The sequence below is a fragment of the Erithacus rubecula genome (genome assembly GCF_903797595.1).
Source record: "Erithacus rubecula genome assembly, chromosome: 3".
NCBI classification, from domain to species: domain Eukaryota; kingdom Metazoa; phylum Chordata; class Aves; order Passeriformes; family Muscicapidae; genus Erithacus; species Erithacus rubecula.
In genome coordinates, this window is record NC_136689.1 from 4,038,850 (window position 1) to 4,061,569 (window position 22,720).

The 22,720-nt window shown below is 41.7% G+C and overlaps 1 protein-coding gene across 1 annotated transcript in view; it reads left to right on the forward strand.

The window, feature by feature from the left end:
* Positions 1-22,720, forward strand: part of DLEC1 (DLEC1 cilia and flagella associated protein) — a 34,426-nt gene that overhangs the window by 9,332 nt on the left and 2,374 nt on the right. The window contains exons 14-37 of the mRNA XM_079300287.1: positions 1,595-1,787; positions 3,084-3,142; positions 3,637-3,811; positions 5,069-5,162; positions 5,410-5,540; positions 5,848-6,006; positions 6,797-6,936; positions 7,180-7,333; positions 8,411-8,521; positions 9,558-9,688; positions 10,038-10,223; positions 10,325-10,383; positions 11,524-11,675; positions 12,280-12,383; positions 13,063-13,133; positions 14,494-14,711; positions 15,701-15,835; positions 17,007-17,129; positions 18,098-18,192; positions 18,278-18,362; positions 18,881-19,090; positions 19,991-20,152; positions 21,075-21,228; positions 21,820-21,937. Coding sequence (XP_079156413.1) covers positions 1,595-1,787; positions 3,084-3,142; positions 3,637-3,811; positions 5,069-5,162; positions 5,410-5,540; positions 5,848-6,006; positions 6,797-6,936; positions 7,180-7,333; positions 8,411-8,521; positions 9,558-9,688; positions 10,038-10,223; positions 10,325-10,383; positions 11,524-11,675; positions 12,280-12,383; positions 13,063-13,133; positions 14,494-14,711; positions 15,701-15,835; positions 17,007-17,129; positions 18,098-18,192; positions 18,278-18,362; positions 18,881-19,090; positions 19,991-20,152; positions 21,075-21,228; positions 21,820-21,937 — 3,219 coding nt within the window. The remainder of the gene's footprint in view (positions 1-1,594; positions 1,788-3,083; positions 3,143-3,636; positions 3,812-5,068; positions 5,163-5,409; positions 5,541-5,847; positions 6,007-6,796; positions 6,937-7,179; positions 7,334-8,410; positions 8,522-9,557; positions 9,689-10,037; positions 10,224-10,324; positions 10,384-11,523; positions 11,676-12,279; positions 12,384-13,062; positions 13,134-14,493; positions 14,712-15,700; positions 15,836-17,006; positions 17,130-18,097; positions 18,193-18,277; positions 18,363-18,880; positions 19,091-19,990; positions 20,153-21,074; positions 21,229-21,819; positions 21,938-22,720) is intronic.

Below are 22,720 nucleotides of genomic sequence, written 5' to 3' on the forward strand. Positions count from 1 at the left end.
GAAACCTTTGTGGCCTTGATAAACTTTTTCTTCTTTTTGCTCATTGTTTGGTAATTAAGGTTCAAGGAATGTTGTACATTGTTCAAGCATTATGGCAGCCATTAGCCAAGGTCAATATATTTGCTTCAGTAGAGGTAAATCTAAATAAAATTCATAAATATGCATGATTGCAGGAAATACTTACAGGGTGATCCAGGTGAGATTTAACTGAGTTTAAATGTCTGCTATATATATTTATGCAACTGAGAGAAGCACTCATTTTTTTTCATAGTGCAGGGAATAGTTGCTTCCAAGGATACAATTCTGACTGTAGATATCTCCCATAGAAAAGCCATAATACTGGAGTCCACTGGATTAAAATGGGAGCCCAATGTAATTAACTCACATTAAAACTCTCACATGGTTCCTACTATTAAGTCCTTACAGATTTAAATATAAATTCAGTTTGAAGTCAGCAAATGTGTCCTTATGGACAATTACACCATACTGAACATAGTGGCATCCTGATTTTTCTCAGAATCAGTGAGACTTTAACAGAAATACACTCATGCATGATTGCAGCAGATAGAGGCTGTAGACCATCAAAGCAGTGAGAAGGTCAGTGCTGGGTTTAGGACCATTAATGTAAATTGCTGTTTGCAATTTACTAGTGAGTATCTGGCAGTTTATTTTGTGGCCTGGAAATCACACATGCATAATGCCAGAACAGGCTGGTGTTTGGGTAAAGAGAGTGTGATTGAGTATTGTAAACTGACAAAGGATGTGACTGTGCCAATTTCCACATTTTCTCTGTGCTATAATCACCACAGCACTCCCTGCACATCTGGTGTCAGAATTTGTGTGAAACAAAGCTGGCCAGGCTGAGAGTAAACTCCATAGAAACAGGAAGAAGAAACCTTTCTGCTACAGAAAGAGATTCAAGAAATTGTAAATGTTCAGTTTTATCAGTGATGCTTTCAAATTCAAGTGTCCTTCCTCCCCCTTACTAAGGCAGAATTTTTGAGGTCAGCATGAGGAAGATTCTCAAACCCATGAAGACATTCCATGGAATACACTTCTGCTGAAACAACCTAGTTAAGCAACCTTTTCTGGATTGCAGAGAGTGGAGCAGAGCCATGGCTATGGTTTTAGCTGGAGCCATTGTGTTTGTTGACATGTTAAAGACCACATCTTGCATTTTGGATTAAATTCAGAATGTGGTGTGGGTCATCAGCAGTGATCCAAGGCAAATGCACTGGTGTCAGCAGGAATCATCCTGTTCATCCCAGATCTTTGAAAGATGAATTGTAGAGTTTATAAAAGCTGGATTACATGACAAGTTCAAATAAGGCAAGAAAGTGTTAAGATGTCTTACACATTTATAGAATTTACTTTCACATATTAGCATGTTCTTTGTATGATTTATATATTTTGGTTCTATGCCACCTCAACAGCTTTGTGGCTCACAAAAATTAGTATGTCAAACCCTTGTAAGCTGTAGAGAGGGGAATTTCCTACCTGAAAAAAAGGATCTGAACATTTTCTTAATATAATTTACTCAAAGATACCTGATCTTTACACACAGCTTTTCTGTTGTTTATTGATTTCTTTGCAGCCATATAGAACTTCCCTTCTTCTGGCAGATAACAAAGCCTAATCTGAAACCATTTATACCAAAAGAAACTGCAGACTTTACAAAGGTCAAACATGATCAAGACCCAGAGTCAGCCTTCTCCCTAAATCCTGAGCAGGGAGTTTTGCTTCCCTGTGCAGATCATGAGTTTATTCTCACTTACACTCCACAGGAGGTATGGCTTGTGATTCCTTCCTATCTACAAATTCCAGCTGTGTATTTTTATTCAAGTCATAAAATCCTCACTGTGCAACTTTTCTAAATTAAATTTAATTAGCTGGTACTATGCTCTGATAAATAGTGTTCAAAATGTAGAAAGTTACTGAAAGAAAACATGTTTTGACTGCAAAATGTGAGACAGTTTCTGATCTCATGTAATTTTTGACTGGACACAGTTAATTTTACACTGAAATTGTGGGCACATCCTCATGCTGCAGCTGTGCTGGCTGGTGAATTTACCACCCTCACCCCTCTATCAGCTCCTCCACAAGCTCCTGACCCTTCCCCCTCTCCTTGGGGGTGTGCCTTGTACCTACTCCAGCCTAAATAAATTGGTTAACAAACACTGATTATTTAAACTCTTTCCAGCTGCAGTTTTTTTGGCCTGAAATGGGTCCAGTGAACAGCTGAGTGGTGAATTAAGGGGATAGTAGGAGCCTTTGGCAGAAAAATGCTGTGTGCAGCTGTGGGTAAAGAGGGGTGCAAGGATGTTGGAATGCAGTTGTCTCAGAGACTGATCTCTCAGCTTCTGCTCCCCTGTCACTGTAAATAAAGAGCATGAGCTCACTGTATTTAGAGAAACCTGATCCAAAAAAAAAGCCCAAGAGTGGGAATGTCCTGTGCTGTGTTGATTGACAGACATAAGAAATACCTCAAATATCTATGGAAGAGAAATTACCTTTTAAAAAATAATTAGTTCATAGAATATATATTGAATTAAAATATAAGTCAAAATTAGTTTCTGTCTACAAACAAATGAAGCTTTTGCATAGCCCTTCAGATTTAAGAGCTGCTTCTGTGTTTCTCCCCCCCATTAGAATACAGAAGGCATTCTCTTCCCATGATGGAAAAGTCATATTTCTTACTCAAGATCAGATTGATGGTCAGTTAAGCTGAGTGCTCTGGAGCAGTTAGAAGAAACTTCTCAATTAGTACAGCAGTACTGAGCTCAATTTGGGGAGGCTTTGCAGATGCTTGTGTGTAGTATGCAATGTACAGGGGAAATAATAACAGGCATGTCAAAAATGAGTATTTTTCTTGGAACCATACACCATGAGGTCAGAATCTGGCTTAATGTTTTGCACTCAAACATGTTTTCTTTTAGTAACTCCAGAGTTTGAATATTGTTTATCAGAGCTTAGTACTCTGATGATCATTTATCCTTTACATGAAAACCACTTTTCCATCTTTTTTTGATCTTCTTTTGATTTTTTGCTTTACACTAAAATCTTTTTCTCCTTCATCTGTGCAGCTGAAGAGTTATCACAGTGTGATTCAGATGGTACTGAGGGACATCCCAGAATCACCTTGGTAAGCTGAGAAACATTTCCCACTAAGATATGTAGCACAATTTATCTGTGCTATTACATTAAATTACTGGGTTTTTTTCTTCTTTCTGGTGATGATGGATTGACAAGTATAAAGAACATTATCTGCACAAGTGGATTTGGTACAAAAAGCATCTCTGATATCCTCCCCCATGCCCAGACACATTCCTGGCCCTAGCTTTTCCTCTCTTGGAAAAAGATAATACTCTCATTTTGTCTGCTTATTTTCCAGGGTTTCCTGTTATTACTCTTTGTCACAGCAGTGTGTGACTTACATACTTGTTCATGGACAGACTGGGACAACTAGAATACCTTAAAGTATAATTAAGTTTTTCATTGGCTGAGCTAATTGCTCATGGGCAATCTGTACTTGAGAAACTTGTCATAGTTATCAGTTTTGATCTGGCAATTAAAAGACAAGATCCAGTTTAACACCAATTTAACATATTTAATGATTCTACCATATTTCCTCCAAAGTTTAGTAGAAGAGAGGATGCTTCAAAACATTCCAGAATGCAGAGTAGATGATGTAATAGCACTGGAAATAGAAGTTAAAGGCTCAACAGAACCATTTCATCTGCTTCTGGAACCATATGCCATTATTGTCCCTGGAGAAAACTTCATTGGTGTAAATGTCAAGAAAACATTTAAGGTTTGTGTGCTTTTGACTTCAGTGTTGTCATGTGGTTTGTGTCACTAGATGTCATAGGTGTTATTAGAAGATATCAGACAGGCAGTGTTATTTTAGTTTTTCTGAAATGTTTTTAAAGGAGGCCATGACTCCAGGAGGGTCTGCACTGAAGTGCCCTACCCAGCCTGCTCAGCCCTACACTCCAGGCAGCAGCCTTTGTTCCTTCTTCATCTCTCCAGTTTGATACCACAGGGTTTGATCCTTCTCAATGTTTTTCTGGGTCACTGACCTGTTGCTTATCACTTTGTCACTCCTTTAGTGTAAAAGTTTTCCAGCTGGGAGGAATAGTCAATAGATGATTCAATTAGTTCATAACTGAGGCACTGTTCATGCACAGAACTACAGGATGCACAGAAGAGCTACAAAAACCACACATGCTGCAGCTGACTAGATGTTATTCTTTCCTGCAGGTTCTGGTAATTTCTCTTTGCCCATTCTGGGACAGAATGCTGCTGCAGTTGTCCCCTCATACAGCATCCCCTTCCCTACAGATCAGGATCCTTTTGATCTTAGACTCACTTGGGAAAAACAGACCTGTTAGCAAGAGCCAGGGCAGGAAGACATTTCCCAGTTAATGGTTTTTCCATTTTTTCTTAGAGATCCTGCTAATCAGCATTTGGTTTTATGATTTCTCTTCCTATAACTTATTTTTTTCAATTTAGGGCACCCATATCATACTTCCTAGCAATTCAGTATAGCTACATATGTGATAGAGGTAATTAATCCATATACTAATGATAAAACAACATCCTTTGCAGTTTCCAACTGTTTTTTTAACCTTAAAAAGATAAGAATTTGAACTGTGCTTGGAGATAATTGTGCTTCAGACAGCAAAGTTATTTGCTGCAATTAAGAAATGTTTTGACTAGATCTGAAGAGCAGACCAAACATTTCAAGAGCTTGCATGCTTCTCACAAACAGAGCCTTTGGCAAAAAAAAAAAATAAAACAAGCTGCACTCAAAAGATTTTCAGTTTATGTTTGGAAATTCTGTTAATTTTTGAAAAATGGTGGAAAAATTTAAGAGCCTCAACTATGATAATGTTCTTGGAATGAATTGCTAGTGGATTTCTTCAGGTTTGAGGGAACACCTATGTGAAGGAGACTAATGATGACTCACAAAACCTAGTTTGCAATGTATCAGTGCTCTTAGCAAATTGACTTGTTACTGTGAAAGCTTAAAATGCATTAATTGTCTCATTGATTTCAATTGTTTCAGCTATGGAACAACAGCAAAACATTGATCAAGTACACATGGGAGAAAATCATGGCCTGTGAGATCATCGAAGTTGAACCTTGTTCTGGTGTCATAGGTAAAACTTCTGTAACTTGCAAGCAATAATTAATGAAAGACATTAAATTAATTGGTTGTATCAATTTATGACAGTCACAGAACACTATAATGCAAACTGAAAAATTACCTGATCCCCAGCCCACTGAAGCCAGCAGGAGACTGATTCCAGAAGCTTCAGTAACACACTTGAGGCAGGTGGTTTCACACTTGAGGCAGGTGGTTTCTTACAAAAATGTGAGACAGGAGCCTGGTATTTTCTCTTGTAGATGTGAATGACTGCTGTGAATTTGTCCTGGCAATTTCTGGAAGCAAGCCTGGGGTCATCAGCCGTAACCTGCAGTGTTACATTGAGCTGTGTCCAGAGCCAGTTGTGTTGCATGTTGAAGCTGCTTTTAAGGTAAAGAACAGTTCAGTCTTGCAGGAGGATGAGCTGTGTGGCCTGGCCATTGCCCAAATAAAGCTTTTTTGCCTCTCAATGGCTTGAGAAATCTTAAGTAGTTACAAACAGGAGTTATTTTTGCTGTAGTGACTATTGAGTCAATGTTGGCATTCCCGTGACACACATATTTTTTCTGCATTAAACAGTGCATTTGCTTTCTGGTATTCTCTGTGAAATCAAATGTTAATCGTAGATAATATATGTGTCTTAATGAGGCAGTTTTGGCAAAGGTGCCCATTCTGATGCCTGTTTCCTGCTGTCCTAGGGTCCATTTCTTTGTATTGATGTTCCATCACTTCGGTTTGGTTTGACTAAGCAGGGTGAGACTGTGTCAAGAACCTTTGAGATTAAAAATCTCAGTCAGGTGCCAGCACAGTGGAGGATGCAAGAAAGCCAGGTTTCTCTAGCTGGAAGGAATGAAGAGGTAAGTCACTGCTACAGCTGGCTCTATTCCCTTCTAAGCTATTTTATTTCTTCTGCTTAAGAGTTACATTATTCATTCCAGCTACCAGGAGTTCTAATTTTTGTGACTTCTTACAAAACTAGTCCTGCACAGTTTCATAAGTGCATGGGTGCTTTTGAGGTTGCTTCTTTAAAATTTTTCTCTATTTACCTTTACTACAAATCACCTGCCAGCCTGATTCAAAGAGACATGGAGTATTTTTGAATGACAGTGGTTTCAGCTGCTGCTCGTATAAGTAAGAGTTTAAGGCTTTAGTAGAGCTGAGACTGCTGAGCACTCTTCCCACACCCCCACATCAGCATCTTGGATGAGAATCTGAGCTCCCACTCCTTACTGATGCTCTTCTTGTCTCCACTCTCCCAACCCTCTTTCCTCACCTTTCTGCCCAAGAACTTTTCTCACTTGTGGCACCTTGCTGCTGCCTGGGAGCAGGTGCTGCTGCTGAGGCTCATTGCTTCTCTTTCATGTTCCCTGTCAGTCCATGCACAGCTGACCCTGCTGTGCCTTTGGCTCTGACAGCCCTTCTCTTAAAAGCAAAGCCCTTACCTCCTTGTGCAGCCAGGCTTTCACAAAGCTGGCACTGTGCTTCCTGACATCAATCCAGGTGAACTCAAGGATCAGAGAGAAAGGACACATCTGAGCAAAAATGAGACACTTGGAAGCCCTAATTAGATTGTGTGGCTTCAACATTTTACCCTTGCTTTGTACATGTAAAAAAAAAAAAAATTCTGTTCCCTCTCTTTTCTCCTAGGTATCTAGCTTCACCATCCAGCCATCAGCTGGAGAAATACCTCCTCTGGGTCTATGCAGAGTTTCAGTTCAGTTCACATCATTGCAGTGCCAGCGTCTCCACACAGTGCTGGAGCTGGAGGTAGAAAATGGAGAAGGAAGGTAAGGAGGAAAAGCAACATTTGTTTTGTTTTCCCTGAGATTCACATCTGGTTTTCACTTCAGGTAGTTTTCTCTCCTACAACAAAAATATGAACTCAGAGTGGGATTGTGTAACCTATCAATGAACTATCAAATTTCTAATATTGCTAAATAAACATAAACATCTTTCTTCCCAGCATGCTGTTTTATGTCTAGCACGTTTCATTAACAATAACAATAGACCATCTGTGTGTTTATTTCCAGTCATCTTCCTGTTTTTGTTGAAGTTCAGACCCCCCAAGTGTGCCTGATATCTAGTCATCTAGTATACACTGAAATTTATAATGGAGTTCCTGTTAAAGCAACCAGTAAACTTTTTAACCAGACACTGCTGCCAGCAAAATACTTATGGGGAAAGGTAAATGCTCTTCTAATGGGTGAAGCACACAGCAGGGATGGAAATTGCAATTTCTGTAGGAGTACAATTAGTGAATATTCTTCAAAGCTTTTGTGATATATATTTTGAGTAGTCATTGCTGTTTACTGGCTTGGGAGCAGAACTTCAGCTTTAGACCAACCTTTATGAAAAGATTAACTACCAGTTGATGTTAATATGTTCTTACTGTCTATGGATCCCTGGGAAAATGAGTGAGCAGATGTAGGGTGTAAAGCCACCAGAGTATTAAACCAAGTGCCCTGGCAGTTTAGGGTTTGCACTTAATTAAGTAAAGCAAAGAAATTATGGTGCTTTTGAATTGTGTCTGCTTAAATTCTGCTTAAATTTCACATTTTAACTGGAATTCAGGTTACAGAGTAGGAGCCCTACATTTAGTGTCAGTATTTAAGCTGTGGTCTGAACTCTCTTTTCATTCAATGGAAATTTGTCAGTACCTTGGTCATTCAGATCTATTCTGACATCCAGTGTTCAGCTCAGTCACCTACATAAAAGCACTCAGTGCCATCCAAGATGTTCCTAGGTGCCCAAGGGATCCCAACAGAGCATGTGGATGGTATAGAACCTACAGGAAAACCCTTTGGAGCATCTGGAGCCTAGGAGGGATATGTAGAGCACTTTCCTGATAGGTGATGTTGATGTGTGAATAAATAAGTGGAAGCCCTTGGTCCATTCCATGCTGGGCACTTAGGGAAGGTACCAGCACCAGGATTGTCTCTCCCCCACCTCTGTAGTGAAGTGGGGCACATGTGGGATCCTGCTCTGATATCAGATAGATTGGCTTAACTCTGGAAAGGCTTGAGGCAGTGAGAGGGATGACAGTGACTGCTCCCAGCCCAGCAGCCTCAGCTGGGCACCTGAAGTTACTTGCAGTGAATGTAGGATGAGGGTCTTATCATCCATGGGGAATTGTAAAGCCAGTCTTGACAAGCTGTAGATGCTGCTGCCTGAAAGTGTGCTAAGCCTGAGAATAGCTTGGTCTTTTCAGAAGAGACAGTGTGAGGGAATCAGCATGAGCTGAATGTCCTTTCTGTTTGGCAGCTCACTGGCAGCCAGGCAGCTTCCTGCTCTGTCGTGGTGTTCCCTGCCAGTGGCACCTTAGGTCCACATGAAGAGAAGGAATTCTGCATAGAGCTGTCAGCTAACACTGTGGTAAGTTTACAATGGATGCACTTTTATAAAAAAGCCACACTGGCTTTTTCATTCCTCCTCCATCTGGCAAAAGGAAGGAATTCTCTGTACAAAACCATGTGCTCTTTTCCCCATACAATATCTCTGAAATGGTTTTGCTTTAGAGATACCACAGTTTAAGGCAAGAATTAAGAAGTGCACTTGGTGTGTAATTTCTACCCTGCCTCTTTATATCTCTGCTGTTGTTGTGTTCTTCCTTTCTGTACAACTGCTCTTAATGCTTATCCCTCTTCTTGGAGCATACAGATCCTCACTTTGGATTATCTGGAAAGATACAGAGCAGAGTCACATATATAATGGATATTTGGGTTTCTGAATGCACCTAGGCTCATAACATTTTGATATTTGAAAACTTAAAAGGGGCTGATGATAGGAACAAAATACAGGAGCAGAGCTTACAAATTCCAGGAATTCAGAAAAATATTTTACAAGGGCATTCAAACAGCTGAGCTAATACAGTTAAATACAGAATCTTCCTATAGATATTGTCTATGGGACTATATAGACTATAGTCTTAGTTGCCATTACAGTCACTGGAGACTTAGGTTTCATTTATTTGCTTGAAAGTAGGTGTTCAGAACTACCAGAGTTAGTATTTAAAATTATGTATCTATGACACTTGGGTACATGGTTTAGTGGTGGCCTTTGCAGTGTTGGATTAATGTTTGGACTGAATAATTTTAGAAGTCTTTTCCAACCTAAATGATTCTATGATTCAATAGAGTATAGGGATTATGTCAGAAATCAGATTTAGGCTCACAGACAGCTGTAGGTACAAAGCCACAAATTTTTACCTCAGTACTGCCTTCTAAGGAACTCTGATGCTGCAGAAAACACACTAAAAACAATTCAGTAAAACTTTTCACAATTCTGTTCTTCTGGGTTTAATCCAGGGAAGTTTACACACTTTTAAAAAATAAGTACCCTAAAGAGTCTGCCTTTCCTCTGTGATATATGCTACATTCACCTGAAGGAAACCTCATTCTTTGATTTTCAGGGTGAACTGAAAGACCTCAAGCTTTCCTGTAATATAGAAGACATGGCTGAACCCCTCTTTCTGAGCATTTCTGGAGAAGTACAGGGACTACGTGTCACCTACTCAGTACCTTCTGGCAGTGGGGTTGACAGGTAATATCTGACTGACTTTAATTTTATTTTTATGATAAACAGAGCAATGACTATATTTTGGAACATACTTATCATTATTTCTTTTCATACCTTTTCATATAAGTAAATATATCTTTAATTTTATAGGCTGGCATGTTATATAGGATAAAAATTTGACCCCAAATAAATCCTTACATGGTAGAAGTGAAAAAGGAAAATGCTGATGACAAAAATCATAGACTGCATGGTCCTTTTACACTGTGCATCACAAACATATTGCATGTTGCACATTTTTAAATCTCCTGAAATCATCTGTGGCATAGTAAAATAAGACCCATGCCTTAATACTACTGTTATTTTTTTCTGGCAGTGATGAAGGACAAATGCCACCAAGCCCATGTGAGCTTCTTCTGGACTTTGGGTCTGAAGTTGCATTCAATGATGTTGTAAAGTGTCATCTGATTCTTACAAATTGTACCTTAATCAGTGCTCCATTCACACTTGAAGCTGAGTATTTCAGTGCCTGTTTGCTGCCTCCAGAACAAGCATCCTCCCCGTGAGTCCTGCATAATGACTTAAATACTAATTTAGGTGTGGTTTAAATCTAAAATCAGATTTGTTGTTGGTTTTTTGTTTTTTTTTTTAATGCTCTCCAAGCTACCTGGTGAAAAGAAGGGGGCCTGTCACAGAACACACAGCCAGGAAAGTAAAGTCAGGTATGAAAATGTGTCTTCAGTGGAGAGAATGTGAAAGCCAGCTGACTGCCATATTCAGTACTAAATGTGCCAGTCAGGCACATCTCTTCACAGCTGGAGTATTTGGTGAAGTCTAAACTGTTAAATTACTTAGTTCCTCAGTTCATTCCTGAGTTAGAAAGCCCACCTTGTATAAGCATTAGGTCAATCTTTCTCTTGCCTTTCTGCTTTTTTCTCTTTTCTCCTCCCTTTCTTTCTCTCTCTTCTTCATGTTTTTCTTGCAAACAACAAAGTTGGTGATTCTGATGACAGTTCACTCCCAGAACACTCCAGCACATGGGATGGGTGACCTGCAGAATGTTTGGCTCTTTCTCTCCTACACAGTTTCCCAGTACCAGTGCAGCAGGCTTTTCTCCCTCAAACCCTTTACCATACCCTCCCCACTGTGGAAAGGACAGCCCAGCTGTCATTTCTGATGTGTTGTACTGAAAAATTACACTATTTAAAGCCACAGGAGACTGAGGGAGGGAGGAAATGGGAGCAAAAAGCTGTGAACTGTGGATGTGTCTTCTGTATCCAAAATAAAACTTGCATATATTGGTACCTTGCCATAGAGTTTGGTATCTGTTCCACAGACAGAGCTTTTCAGCTGTTGAATTTGTGCTTAAGATTAGAAGAATGCTGTTCTGACAGATTCCATGCAGGCCTAGGTGACTCAGAATGTGGAAAGGCTTTGCTCTTTGTAATTAATTCTTTGCATGGAAGAGCACACAGAGGTAAACAGGCAGCTGCTAATGGAACAAGAAACAGTCAACACAAATCCCAGCCTGTTGTTCTCAAATTGAAAGTGTTTTTTCATGTAATCAGTTAGTGCCTTGCATATGCCAAAGAGTCCTGGATCAGGGGATCAGGTTGTTGGAAGGGTTGTCCTGCTGTAAAATATTATGGGCAAGCACTAATTCTGAAAAACAGAGTAATACCCACTGCAGAACAGAACTTGGGTAAAGTGATATAAATGTGAGCTGTGTAAATGATCCCAGGCTTTCCAAGTCAGTGAGGTTAAGCAGATAAAAGGCATCTAAAACCATGTATTATTTGAAAGACTAACTTTATTCCATTTCCTCAAAATTAATGAAATGCTTCTTTGCTGTGCTCCTTCAGCATTTACAGCAGCGTTGCTGTCTCAGGGGAAGGGAGCAGCTTTCTTTATCCAGCCTTCCACAGGAACTCTGGAAGCTTTCCAGCAGCTCACCATAGAAATAGCAGCTTATAACAACATGTGGGGAGAGTACCAGGATAACCTTGTCTGTAAGGTAGGTGGGGTTTCACTTTTACCATGGCAGATTTTACACCAATTATATTTCCCACATCCCTTTCTGTTAGAAACACTTTTTCAGTTTTTTATTCTGTAAAAATTCAGGGAGGATCTGGCTTTACAACTTCTCAACTATATGTACAGAACAATTGTTTGGTTTTAGGGGGACATGTTTGTTCCTTGGGAGGTTTTCATGTGCCTTGAAAATGACTGGAGTAGTTTTGATTTATAACATCTGTTTGGGAGCTGGCCAGTGCACTGCTCTGCTCTACCAATACCTAGGTTGTGCTGTGTAGAAAAGCAGCAGGGAAGCTGATAAATGCATGAGGTATTGCATTCTCCTGCTGAGAAGAGTTGTTGTTAGCATATAAATTAGAGGCTGTCAAGGGAAGCTAGTCAAAAATATTTGAACATCCACTCAGTTTCACAGAGAATCACACAGAACCACTTGGTGGGAAAAGACATTCAAGATCATTGAGTCCAACCCATGCCCTAACACCTCAATTAAACCATGGCACTGAGTGCCACATCCAGTCTTTTTTAAAACACATTATAACATAGAGAACTAAGGTGTTATCTTGATTCTAATTTCATTTTAATAGGTGGGAGACTTACAAACTGAATTAATTCCTATGAAAATGTCTGTGAGAGGCTGTCCAATCTTCCTGCAGGTGACAGGACCACAACCAGAGCCACCCACTATCAGGTATAGTGCAAAATACTGTGATGCAAATCAGAGAACTAAATACCAATGGACTTCAACCAACACATACACCTGTTCCATCTTGTGATGTAAAGAGAAAATCAGCAAAATGGTGGTCAAAGTACAGTATCTGCTTCTAGAACATCAACACATTTTTCTCTGCCAACACAGTTAGGAAATAACCTGCATACAAGATTGCTGAAGTTTGCCAGCTGTCTCTGTTGTGGGCTTACAGTTGTAGAATTTCACCCAGTGCAGCCTCATCTGACTCTGTGGAGATGGCAACTGTCACATGGTGGCAATTCTCATCATCCACAGCTCATTTCTTCCTGGTCCTTTACCTGCACAAGAAGAAATGCAGCCCTGAGGTCAACAGTGGCAGGGGAAGGTTTAAACCCCCTCATACAGCAAAGGGCATCTGCACCTTGGGATGAGGGGTAAGGATTGGTTTTTGAGGAACCCCAGTACTGCACATGGTTACACTGAAATGTCTGAGACAACTGAAAAAACTGGATAGAAAAGAGACAGATAAAATAAACCAATATTGTACTTCACAGTGTAGGCCATGCCTTACCTGAGAGCCACTCCAGTGCAGCCAGGTTGGTTTCCCTGTTAAACAGCTCTTCAGTGATTTCAGACACTTCAGTCCTCTGCATGCACTGACAGCAAGGTTCCCTTCCAGGTTTGGCACTCGAGTCTCAGGAGGGTCCCCTGTGCTTCGGAGGGTCCAGCTCAACAATCCCACTCCCTTTGGTAAGGATGGCTTTTGTACAGCAAACATGGATGCTTTCATTGTGTTCCTTACAGAAATAAAAGCAGAGGGATCCATTAACATGCTAATTAACAGGCATACTTGTTTCCTAATGAAGATGTTTTCAATGAAAATAATATAAAAGAGAGTGACTCAATGTGTTGCTACTACACAATTGCACATCTCATATTGGTGTAGCTAGGTTTTCCCTCATAGAAATGGTGGGAATTCAAGATTTTCTATCCCTTTTTAATTTCTCCCAACACTAAGCTTGGTCAATCAGATGTGCTCCCTGCTTTTTACTGGCATCATCTGGCTCTTCTGTTTAATTGTTTTAGCACTTGAGTGAAATTGTAAGATTTTCAGAGCAAAGTCAATCACCTTTTTAAAAAAAACTATACTAAATCCATTTGTTTAAACAAAATACTCATAATTTATTTTTATTATAGTTTAGGACATAGAAAGTGGCCAAACTGTAACAAGCTCTTAAATAATTTGACTTTACAGCAAACATGGGAAACCTAAGAGATACACTTTAATGCAAATCCAGATGCCAGACACAATTTTGTCACTTGATATTCTAGTACTGTCCTGGTTTGAAGGACAGGTGTCTGACAATAAAGACAGAAGCTTCTCTTTGAAATGGAGAATGTAAACTCCCTTCCTCCTAATTATTATTATAATTTTGAAATTAAGGGGCTCTCAGGCAAAGATAGGGGAATTAGCAATAACAGTTCTTTACTAGGAAAATTAAAATAGAAATGCAGTATTACAAAGAACAATCCCAAACCCTGCCAGAGTCAGAATCCAAGCTGACACAGTCAGTCAGTCAGGGTGGTGGCACAGTCCCATTCAATGGTGGCTGCATCCTCCTGCAGGGGCAGATGTGGTTCAGCTGGAGCAGTGCTCCTGGAGAAGGTGCAGTTTCCTCTGAAGGTGCAGGGATGATGTGGAAAGGTCTGGCTTTCCTCTGGAATCCAGTGGAAAGAAGATACCTTGGTGTCCAAAATTTCAGTTTTTATCTGGGTAGGAAAGGCTTGGCTCCTCCCCTGGCTGGAGCATCTCCCAGTGGGATGATGGAATTTTATCAGTCATGCCCTGGGACTCACTGGCCATGAACAGGAGATATCTCCTGGAGGGAGGATGGGCTGTGGAAAGATAAAGATGATTGCCCAGTGTGTTTAAAGATGGCCCATTAGCAGAGAATATGTGCCAGGAGATCAGGGTCACTGCCCCACCTGGCTGCAACAGATGGGGACAGAACACACATTGCTGGCCACATCAACCCAACACAGGTACCAAGTAAGCCATGAATCCTCTCACTGGCTAGAAGTAATTGCCCATTTTTCCTTTCCTATTCAGACATCCGCCTGGACTTGGAAATTTACAACCAAGAGCCAGATGATGAAAAGCTGGTGGACCTGTTGGTGTTCTTTGGATACCCTTTTCCTCCTGCAGCCATGGCTGGAAACGAGGCTGCATCAAGTGGTAGCACCTCAGAGTCAGAGGTCGTGTTAAAGCTGGATCCAACTGCCATTCCCTGTGGAAGCATTTATCCAGCTTTGGAAACCATGGATGAGGTCAGCTGTGGCTGTTTCTTATACTGCTGCTGAGATACATGATGGGTTTTTTGGCATGAAAGGTTGAAAACAATAACAGGAGATAAAACTTGTAACTAAGAGCTGGATTGTTAAAAGAAATATCAGCTCCTCTCTCAGTCAACCATGCAATACATGGGTAGGTGGCTATGGGGATCAGCATTGTGTTTCCAGAGTGAGCTATGAGCAATTAGCTCTCCTTAAAAGTGTTTAAAAATCTAAAGAAATACTATTTAAAATACTTTCCCTGATGAACTATTGTCATTATTACATGAGAGAATTAAAATAACATAACTCTTTTTTTTAGTTCTGCTTTTCTCATGGGTGCTTTTTGGTGTCAACATGTGCTGTAATCAGGGAGCAGAATCTACACTGCAAATTTCAAATTGCAGCTAATGATATGGAGGTATTTATCCCAGTGCTAAAATTAGATTGGTTCTGTTAGAATATGGTAACATCTATTACACATGAAGTTTGATTATAATGGGGCAATTTACTGTCTTGAGGGGCTGGGAGTGACAGGGAGAAGGTATCCCACAGGATATTGTCTATTTCTCTGGCAAAAGCTTCACAGAAAAGATACTAAAATCACATTTTTTCTGCTTCAGCTCAGCATGCACAGTTGTTTGGAACATGGCTCTAACCTTTCTTCTGCACAAAGGGAACAGTACTGCCCCAGAGAGCTGGTTTGTATAATGGACCAGAGGTGTCATGCTTGGGTGCTTCTCTGGGTAGAACAGGACCCAAGCATGCACATTTTCCAAGCAATTCAGGAGCAGTTTCAGGAGAGCTATTCTGTGGATGAGAAAATTAATGTACAGGACACATCCACGTGTCCAGCCCTTGTGCCAGAAAGAAACTGGAGCTGGTCATGCTTCCTGACTAGTGCAGCAGTTCCCTGTGCACATTACTCACATTCCTCCCTTGCAGTGTAACAGTTTTAACCATTCCCCACCCCTGTGTCTCTGCAGCCTCCAGGTTCTGACAGCAAAGAGACAGAAATCAGCAGTCAGGAGTCTACAGGAGAGAAAATTGCCTCTGTACTTCTCCGACCTCATGTGGGGGTGCCTGCAGATAGTCCCTACTCCATTGCTCCAAGGCAGATAGTAAGCTCTTACATTTTCTTTGGGCTTAGATTTAGCACAAATTCTGCAGGGCAAAGGAGACATGGAAGGAGAAGGAGGTAGCTTTGAGTTTGGTTTGAGGTGGACTCTACTGAACAGTGAAACATCAGGCTGGAAGGCTTTGGAGATGATCATGAGAAGCATTTGCAAGGTCAACAGAAAATGTCCTATCTACATCTGAGCAGTGACTTGGGTTGGCATGGTGAAATGTGGGAGCCATCCAGCCTGAAGCTTTGGAAACATGCATCAGGCTGCTGGGAAAGGGGTACTCTGTAGACAGCACTTGGATAAACCATTGTAACCCACAGTGCTTCACACAGGCCACAGTGTCACAATGCCTTGGGAATATCATAAAATAAAGACAGCATTGGGAAGATGTCGTTATGAGTGACAGAGTTGCCCAAAACATCAGTATGCCAATTTTATTTTTCAATTTTTTTTTTTTTTGCCAAAGGGTTTCAGTTACATGTTTAACACGAGCTAAAGATGATATAAAAAAGAAATTATGACAGAAATGAAACTGCAGTCAGGCCTGAGGTGGCTGAGGCTGAGAAAGGTCAGACAAACAAGTGCCTCACTGTGGAGGCAGCTTTTGTGCTGTGTAGCCTGCAGCAATATCAGGATTTAACCATAACCTGCATAATTCATCTAAAGAAAGCAGAATCTGTTCAACCTGTAAATCCCAGAAAATCCACTGCAGCTGGCTAGTGCATGTGATTACATTCCCTGCTGTCATGTGAAATTAAAAAATAACCAAGACTAAAGTGAACTGTAAAATACTCTTAGTTCACACTTGTAACTCTTCAAAAATGTTTCACATATATGTAAGTTGTGGAATAATCACCTGAGGTAGCCAGGGAGTAAGCGTGGGCAGAGCTGGGTATTTTTAAAAACAAACAGATGTGTATGTGTGTTTGTGTACTTGGAGAGTTGGTCTGTGACTGTGCTTAAACTCTGTTGATGCTAAACAGTGGCCACAGTGATATTTGCAGTTGAAGTAATTGTCAGTTTTGCTGTCACATGTTGGCATTTTCGTGCAAGCTGAGCCCATGCCTGGGGAGTTCCGTGCTGCTTGTGCAACTCAGCTGAGTCCCGAGGGTTCTTGTGCAATCCCTGGCAGGTCCCTGCACTAAACACTCTCTCCCATCCATAGGTGATTCCAGGAGGTGGCAGCAGCGACGTTCACATCTCGTTCACCCCGCCCGTCCTCCCGGACTCGGAAGCTGAGCAGCGGTTTGAAGGGGTGGTGCTGGGCTTCATGAGCCTGGACGACAAGGTAAACTGGCTGTCACAGCAAGGCCAAAGGTAACTGGGGAATAGCGTTTCCCTTCCTGTAATTTATGTACAGGCTGCTGCTACCTGGCCAGTCTGTGTAAACAGTCCTGTTCCTGCTATCCTCTACATCCTTCCTTAAACAGCGTTGTGCATCTGTTGCATTTCTCTTTGATCTTGGAAGCATTCTGGGGTGGGAATGTCACCATCTTCTTGCATTGTCTAGGGCAGCAGACCCCAGACAAAACCCCAGGGTTTGAAATGCTATCACAACATCAGGTTTTATTGATAACAATAGTTAACAATGGAAGTGAGACTCAGGAGTGCTGAGTCCTGTTCCTGGCTCTGCATCCACCTTCCTGTGTGAATTTGGACAGCATATCTCTCCTCTGGGAAACTTCCTCTTCAACAACTGCTGATGTGAGGCTTGAACAGTGTTTTATGAATGGCTCAGTGTATCTCTGACATTAATTGTTGCAAAGGTGCAAGGTAACCTGAATGAATGATAATACAATGTTCAATAAAAAACAACCCTAATAATCCTTGTGCCTGAAAAAAGAAATGTAGAATAATAGAGTCCTGGAATTGTATGAGTTGGAAAAGATCATCTAGCTTCACCCCCTTCCCTGGGCAGTGATATCTTTAACCAGAAAAAGTTGTTCCACACTCCATCCAACCTGGCCTTGAATGCTTCCAGAGATGGGGCATCCACAGCTTCTCTGGGCAACCTGTGCCAGGGCCTCACCACCCTCAGAGTGAAGAATTTCTTATTATTAATGTCTAATCTAAACCTGCCCACAGCCATTCTGACTCCAGCTACTGCTTGGCCTCTGCTGTTCCATCATGTCTTACAACACACACTACAATGCCAAGCAGAATCCTATTTTGGCTGGCAGCTTTTTGGGCTCAAAGCAGCATTTCAGGTCCATTTTACTATTTCCCCCATGATTTCTGTTTCCCTGCTGTTGCCAGTTTGCCAGGATGGTGCCCAACAAGGTGCGGCGCAGCCAGGGCTACGGAGCTCCCCCGTTCCACGTGCAGGTGGAGGCTGTGCTGAGGCATCCCCTGTAAGTGCCATGCTGCTCACAGCATCCTCATGCAATGGCACAGCCTGGGCCAGGGCTGTCACCAGCCCTGCTTCTTTTCACTCAGGTTAGAAGTGGAGACAGATCACGACAGAGGAATGGTGTTCTATGCAGTGGCCAGTGATCTCCTACCTGCTAGGCCTTTTTATAGAGTAAGTATTTCCCACACTGATGGATTTGTATTGCTGTGCTGCTGGGAGAATTCAGAGCTGTGTGCACATGGCTTTGAAAATGCATCTTAATCAACAGTAGCCTCATTTTCTATATTGTATATAATAAGATAGCGAACAAAAAAAAAAAGCAGTACAAGTACTTGTTGGCCAGAAACAAGAAAATCTAAGCTCAGACAATGCCTGTTTTATTCAATTTTTTTTCTTTCATTGTAGGGGAGTTCATAAGTAGAAAAATAAGGTCTGATTTTCAGGACATAAAGATCCAAAAGTAAAATGAGTCACTTCAGTTGCTGTGACCCTTGACATTCAAAAACTTAATTATGTTACTTTTATTTTGGTTTTTCACTCAAGAATTGTTGAATAATATGGGTAGAAAATACTGGGCTGCCTGGAAGTAAAATCCTTCAGATCCCTGCTGGTGCTCCATGACCAGACAGAGCAACACAAACCTCTCCAGGGAGTTAAAACTGACCAGTTCTGAATCATTTCTCCCCCAGGTTTTGACAGATTCAGTAATTACTCAGAGTTTGAAACTCATGAATTGTACCAAGGTTCCTCTGTACTTCAGGCTCCTCCTGTCTACACCCTCTATGCCCTTCAGCCTCTCCACTGCAGATCCCAAGAAGAGCATCAAAACATCCCACAGCAAGAAGGAGGAAAGGGAACAACAACTGCAACATGTACTTTATCCACAGCAAAACATGCTGGTAGGCTCAATAATAATAATCCTGTGCCAGAAGAGAGAGTTTAGTAATTGATTTGCTAGTGTGACCCAGATGAACCACAGAAAAACACAACCAGCATAGAAATCTCCCAGTTTCAGGGGAAATGGTGGTGTATTAGTAAATACTAATTACTACCATTTTTGCCTGGTATAGTGCAGATGCAGATAATTTTTCTGCAAATAATCTTTTTCTGTTCCTGATGTGCTTTTCCCATCAACTTTGATGTGCTGCAAACTCCTGCAGTAAACCCTGTGGGTTTGGAGCTCACTCAAATCAATAGCCATATATATGTTGGACAAATTAAAATATTTCCAATGACTGCAGTCTTCCCTCATTTCCTTAAATTAGATGTAGGCAGTGCAAGGAGAGGAAAATTTGATTAGTTTTGGGTGTAGAAATTGCATTAAAGAAAACAAAGTCCCAGAGTAGAGAATTAGGTAACCTGCAAAGAATGAGTAACTGTTGCATTTTTGAAGTGTGCTTCTCATTTTACTGTGTTCATTTTAACATGGAGACACACACATCTCAATTCTGCATGTGTGGGAAGAAAGAGGATTTACATGTCTAAGACAGCTGGGATCATGGGATTTTTACCCTCAGAAGTCAAAACCTTCAGCTTGCAGAGACTGTTTCTCTCCTGTGGTTCAGAGATCAGCTGTTCACCTTTACAATCCATCTCCCTGTACTAGATTCATAGGAAATAGCTGGGGTTTTTTTCTTTAACTGTATTGCTTTGTTCCAGTGGGAATTTGGCTGCTGGCATGACCCCTTTGGGTTCCAATGGGAAAATGTGTGTCTGGGCCTTTGTTGCAATGTGTACTTTGGATTTCCTGCACACAGTGTTGTCTTATGAGATAGTCATGGGAATTCCTCTTCCCACAGGTGAAAGTGTCATTCCACACAACTCTGGAGTTACTTAGGTATCAACATTTGCCAGAGACCCAGCTGCTTCCTGGATGCCAAGTGCTCCAGCTGGAGAGTGGAGAGAGAAAGCTGAAGTTTAATCAAAATGTGGTCATTGAGCACAGTAACTACACGACCCAGGTAAGGTCAGGGCAGGATCTCTGGGCCCTGGGAAAGGGCTGTTTCAGCAGCATCTCTGACTTGGATTAGGATTTACTCAGCCTTGAATTACAGACAACTCTAGAGTAAATGGGGCCATCCAGGTAAAGAAAATGGCTTTGAGGTTGCTCTCTACTGAGACTGCAGGAGACTCCCAGGTGGGTTGTGCAGGTTGGGGTCACACCCTGCTGCTACCCCAGCTCTCTGCATGGCAGCCCGGTGCCATTCAAAGGGCCACATGCTCAGTCACAGGATGACTGAGACAGGGTCAGGGCTGGCTCAGGGAACAAGCCATGCCTGAGTCACCAGGCACTGCCTCCTGCAGCACCCAAGGGCTTCTGGAAAGGCTCCTGAGTCCACTGAGCTCCTGCAGTGTGGTCAAAACCCACGTGCATTTAAAGACTGATCCCCTTCCCAGCCTTCAGCATCCCAGTACAGTGCAGGCACTTCTATTTTCTTCTCATACCAGGTATTTCTGAGATATGATCTGTGTAACACTGAGCACCATATCTAAGTTACAGAAAACTGAATCATAATCTTGGGCAATCTGCACAAACTGGATGACTCACAGTGGGCCATATACAGTCCTGAGGGACCAGGAGATGCTGTAATGTCTGCAGCTCCACAGAAAACCCTAAAAACAAATGAGAATGTTCGTTCTGTGTTACTTCATTAAGACCAGAGTGTCTGTTTTGAAAACCTGTCCCAGAAAAGTAAAACACAAACAACAACTTAATTCACACAAGGCTGTAGAATGGGAAATCGACTCTTGTGAAAGAACACAGAATATGGATTCTTGGTTCAGTGGTTGGGGTTAAGAATGATCCAGCTGGAGCAGGAATTACTAAGGCTCTATAAAAATGAGGTGGGTTTTATTCTCTTTCCCCTTTCTCCTGTTTTGCAGCTGGTCCCAGTGACTGCCTACCTCACTGTTCCAGTCCTGGAGCTCTCCTGTGACATGGTTGATTTCCAGAGCTGCTTTGTTGCACAGACCAAGACAGAACACGTCTTCCTGTATAACCGGAGTGGCTGCAGGAGCTACTGGGCTGCTTTGCTGGGTATTCTGATTTTGCAATTGATGTCCTTGTTACAGAGTTTCACTGTTCAGTGTTTTTATTAAGATTGCATGCACTCAATGCACGGCTAGTATGTGATGATCTTGGGTGTAAATATCTATGGTCTGCTTTTGTTCTCACTAATGTGGGCTTTTTCTCTCCCTTTTTTGACATTATTGTACCACTAGTGATTTCAGCAGTTACTTCACATCCAACCAAAAGACTGAGTCTCAACCCTCACAATTCTTGGGATATGCTCTGCTCATTTATAAATCAGTCCTGAGGAGCAACAAGAAGCAGCAGCTCCTCATGGGTTCAGTTTGAGCATGAGCCTAATGCTGTTAATATCAGATGGGCTCCAGAGGAAAGATGATCAGGGCCTTATTATTTCAATGTGGAGACCACTGATCACTGCCCTTGATTGGAGGATGAAAACAGAGTCTGGGCACATGCACAGAAACCCTTTTGACAATGTGAGACATGATTTAGTAGTTGGTCAGCAAAGAGGTGCATTGCCATGAGTGCTACTTGCTGTACACACTTACACAAAGGATCTTGTATGGCTTTGTTTGATATTTGCCCCTTCCACTGCAGATGAACAGAAGCCTAAGGCCATGCAAGTATTTTCCATCTTCCCAACTCAAGGTGTTTTGGAGGCACGTAAAGGGGAGGCACCTACCAGAGAGATTCTGCAGATCAGCTTTGCTGCAAGGTACAGTTAGCAGGACTGAAATTGTGCTGTTGACAGAGAGCTGTGGTTGTTCAGCCTGGAGAAGAGAAGGCTCTGTGGGGAGCTCAGAGCCCCTTCCAGGTCTAAAGGGGCTCCTGGAGAGCTGGAGAGGGACTGGGGACAAAGGCCTGGAGTCATGGGACAAGAGGGAATGGCTTCACACTGGCAGAAGGCAGGGTCAGACAAGAAAGAACTTTTGCATTGTGAGGCCCTGGCACAGGTTGCTCAGATAAGCTGTGGCTGCCCCATCTCTGGAGTTAAGGCCAGGCTGGATGAGGCTTTGAGCAGCCTGTTCTAGTGGAAAGCTTCCCTGCCCAGGGCAGGGGCTTGGAACAAGATGAGATTTGCTGTCTTTCCCAACCCAAAACATTCCATGATAACCCAAAGACTTTAATTTCTTTGCTCTGATTAGAAAGATGTACCTCCTGTAGAAAAAAAAAAAAAAAAAAAATTTTCCATTACAAACTATTTTTGGAGGTTATCACATGGTGGCAGGAAGTTAAAATAAGTCTATCCCAGTGATTTCAGTGAGCTCTGAAAACTGCTGACAGGGAAATTTCAAGCCAGCTGTAGGTGAGTTATTGTTGTAACTTCCATTTCCTTGGAACACAATCCAATGATTTCCATCACTGAAGCTACTAATATTGCAGTGGGATGGAGCCTTGAGCAGATGTACTAAACTGTCCCTATTTAGAGGAGCATGGTGGAGTAGAAGTCTCCCCAGGCTCCTGACTGCCTTGATTTTTCTGGAATTCTGCTGAATAT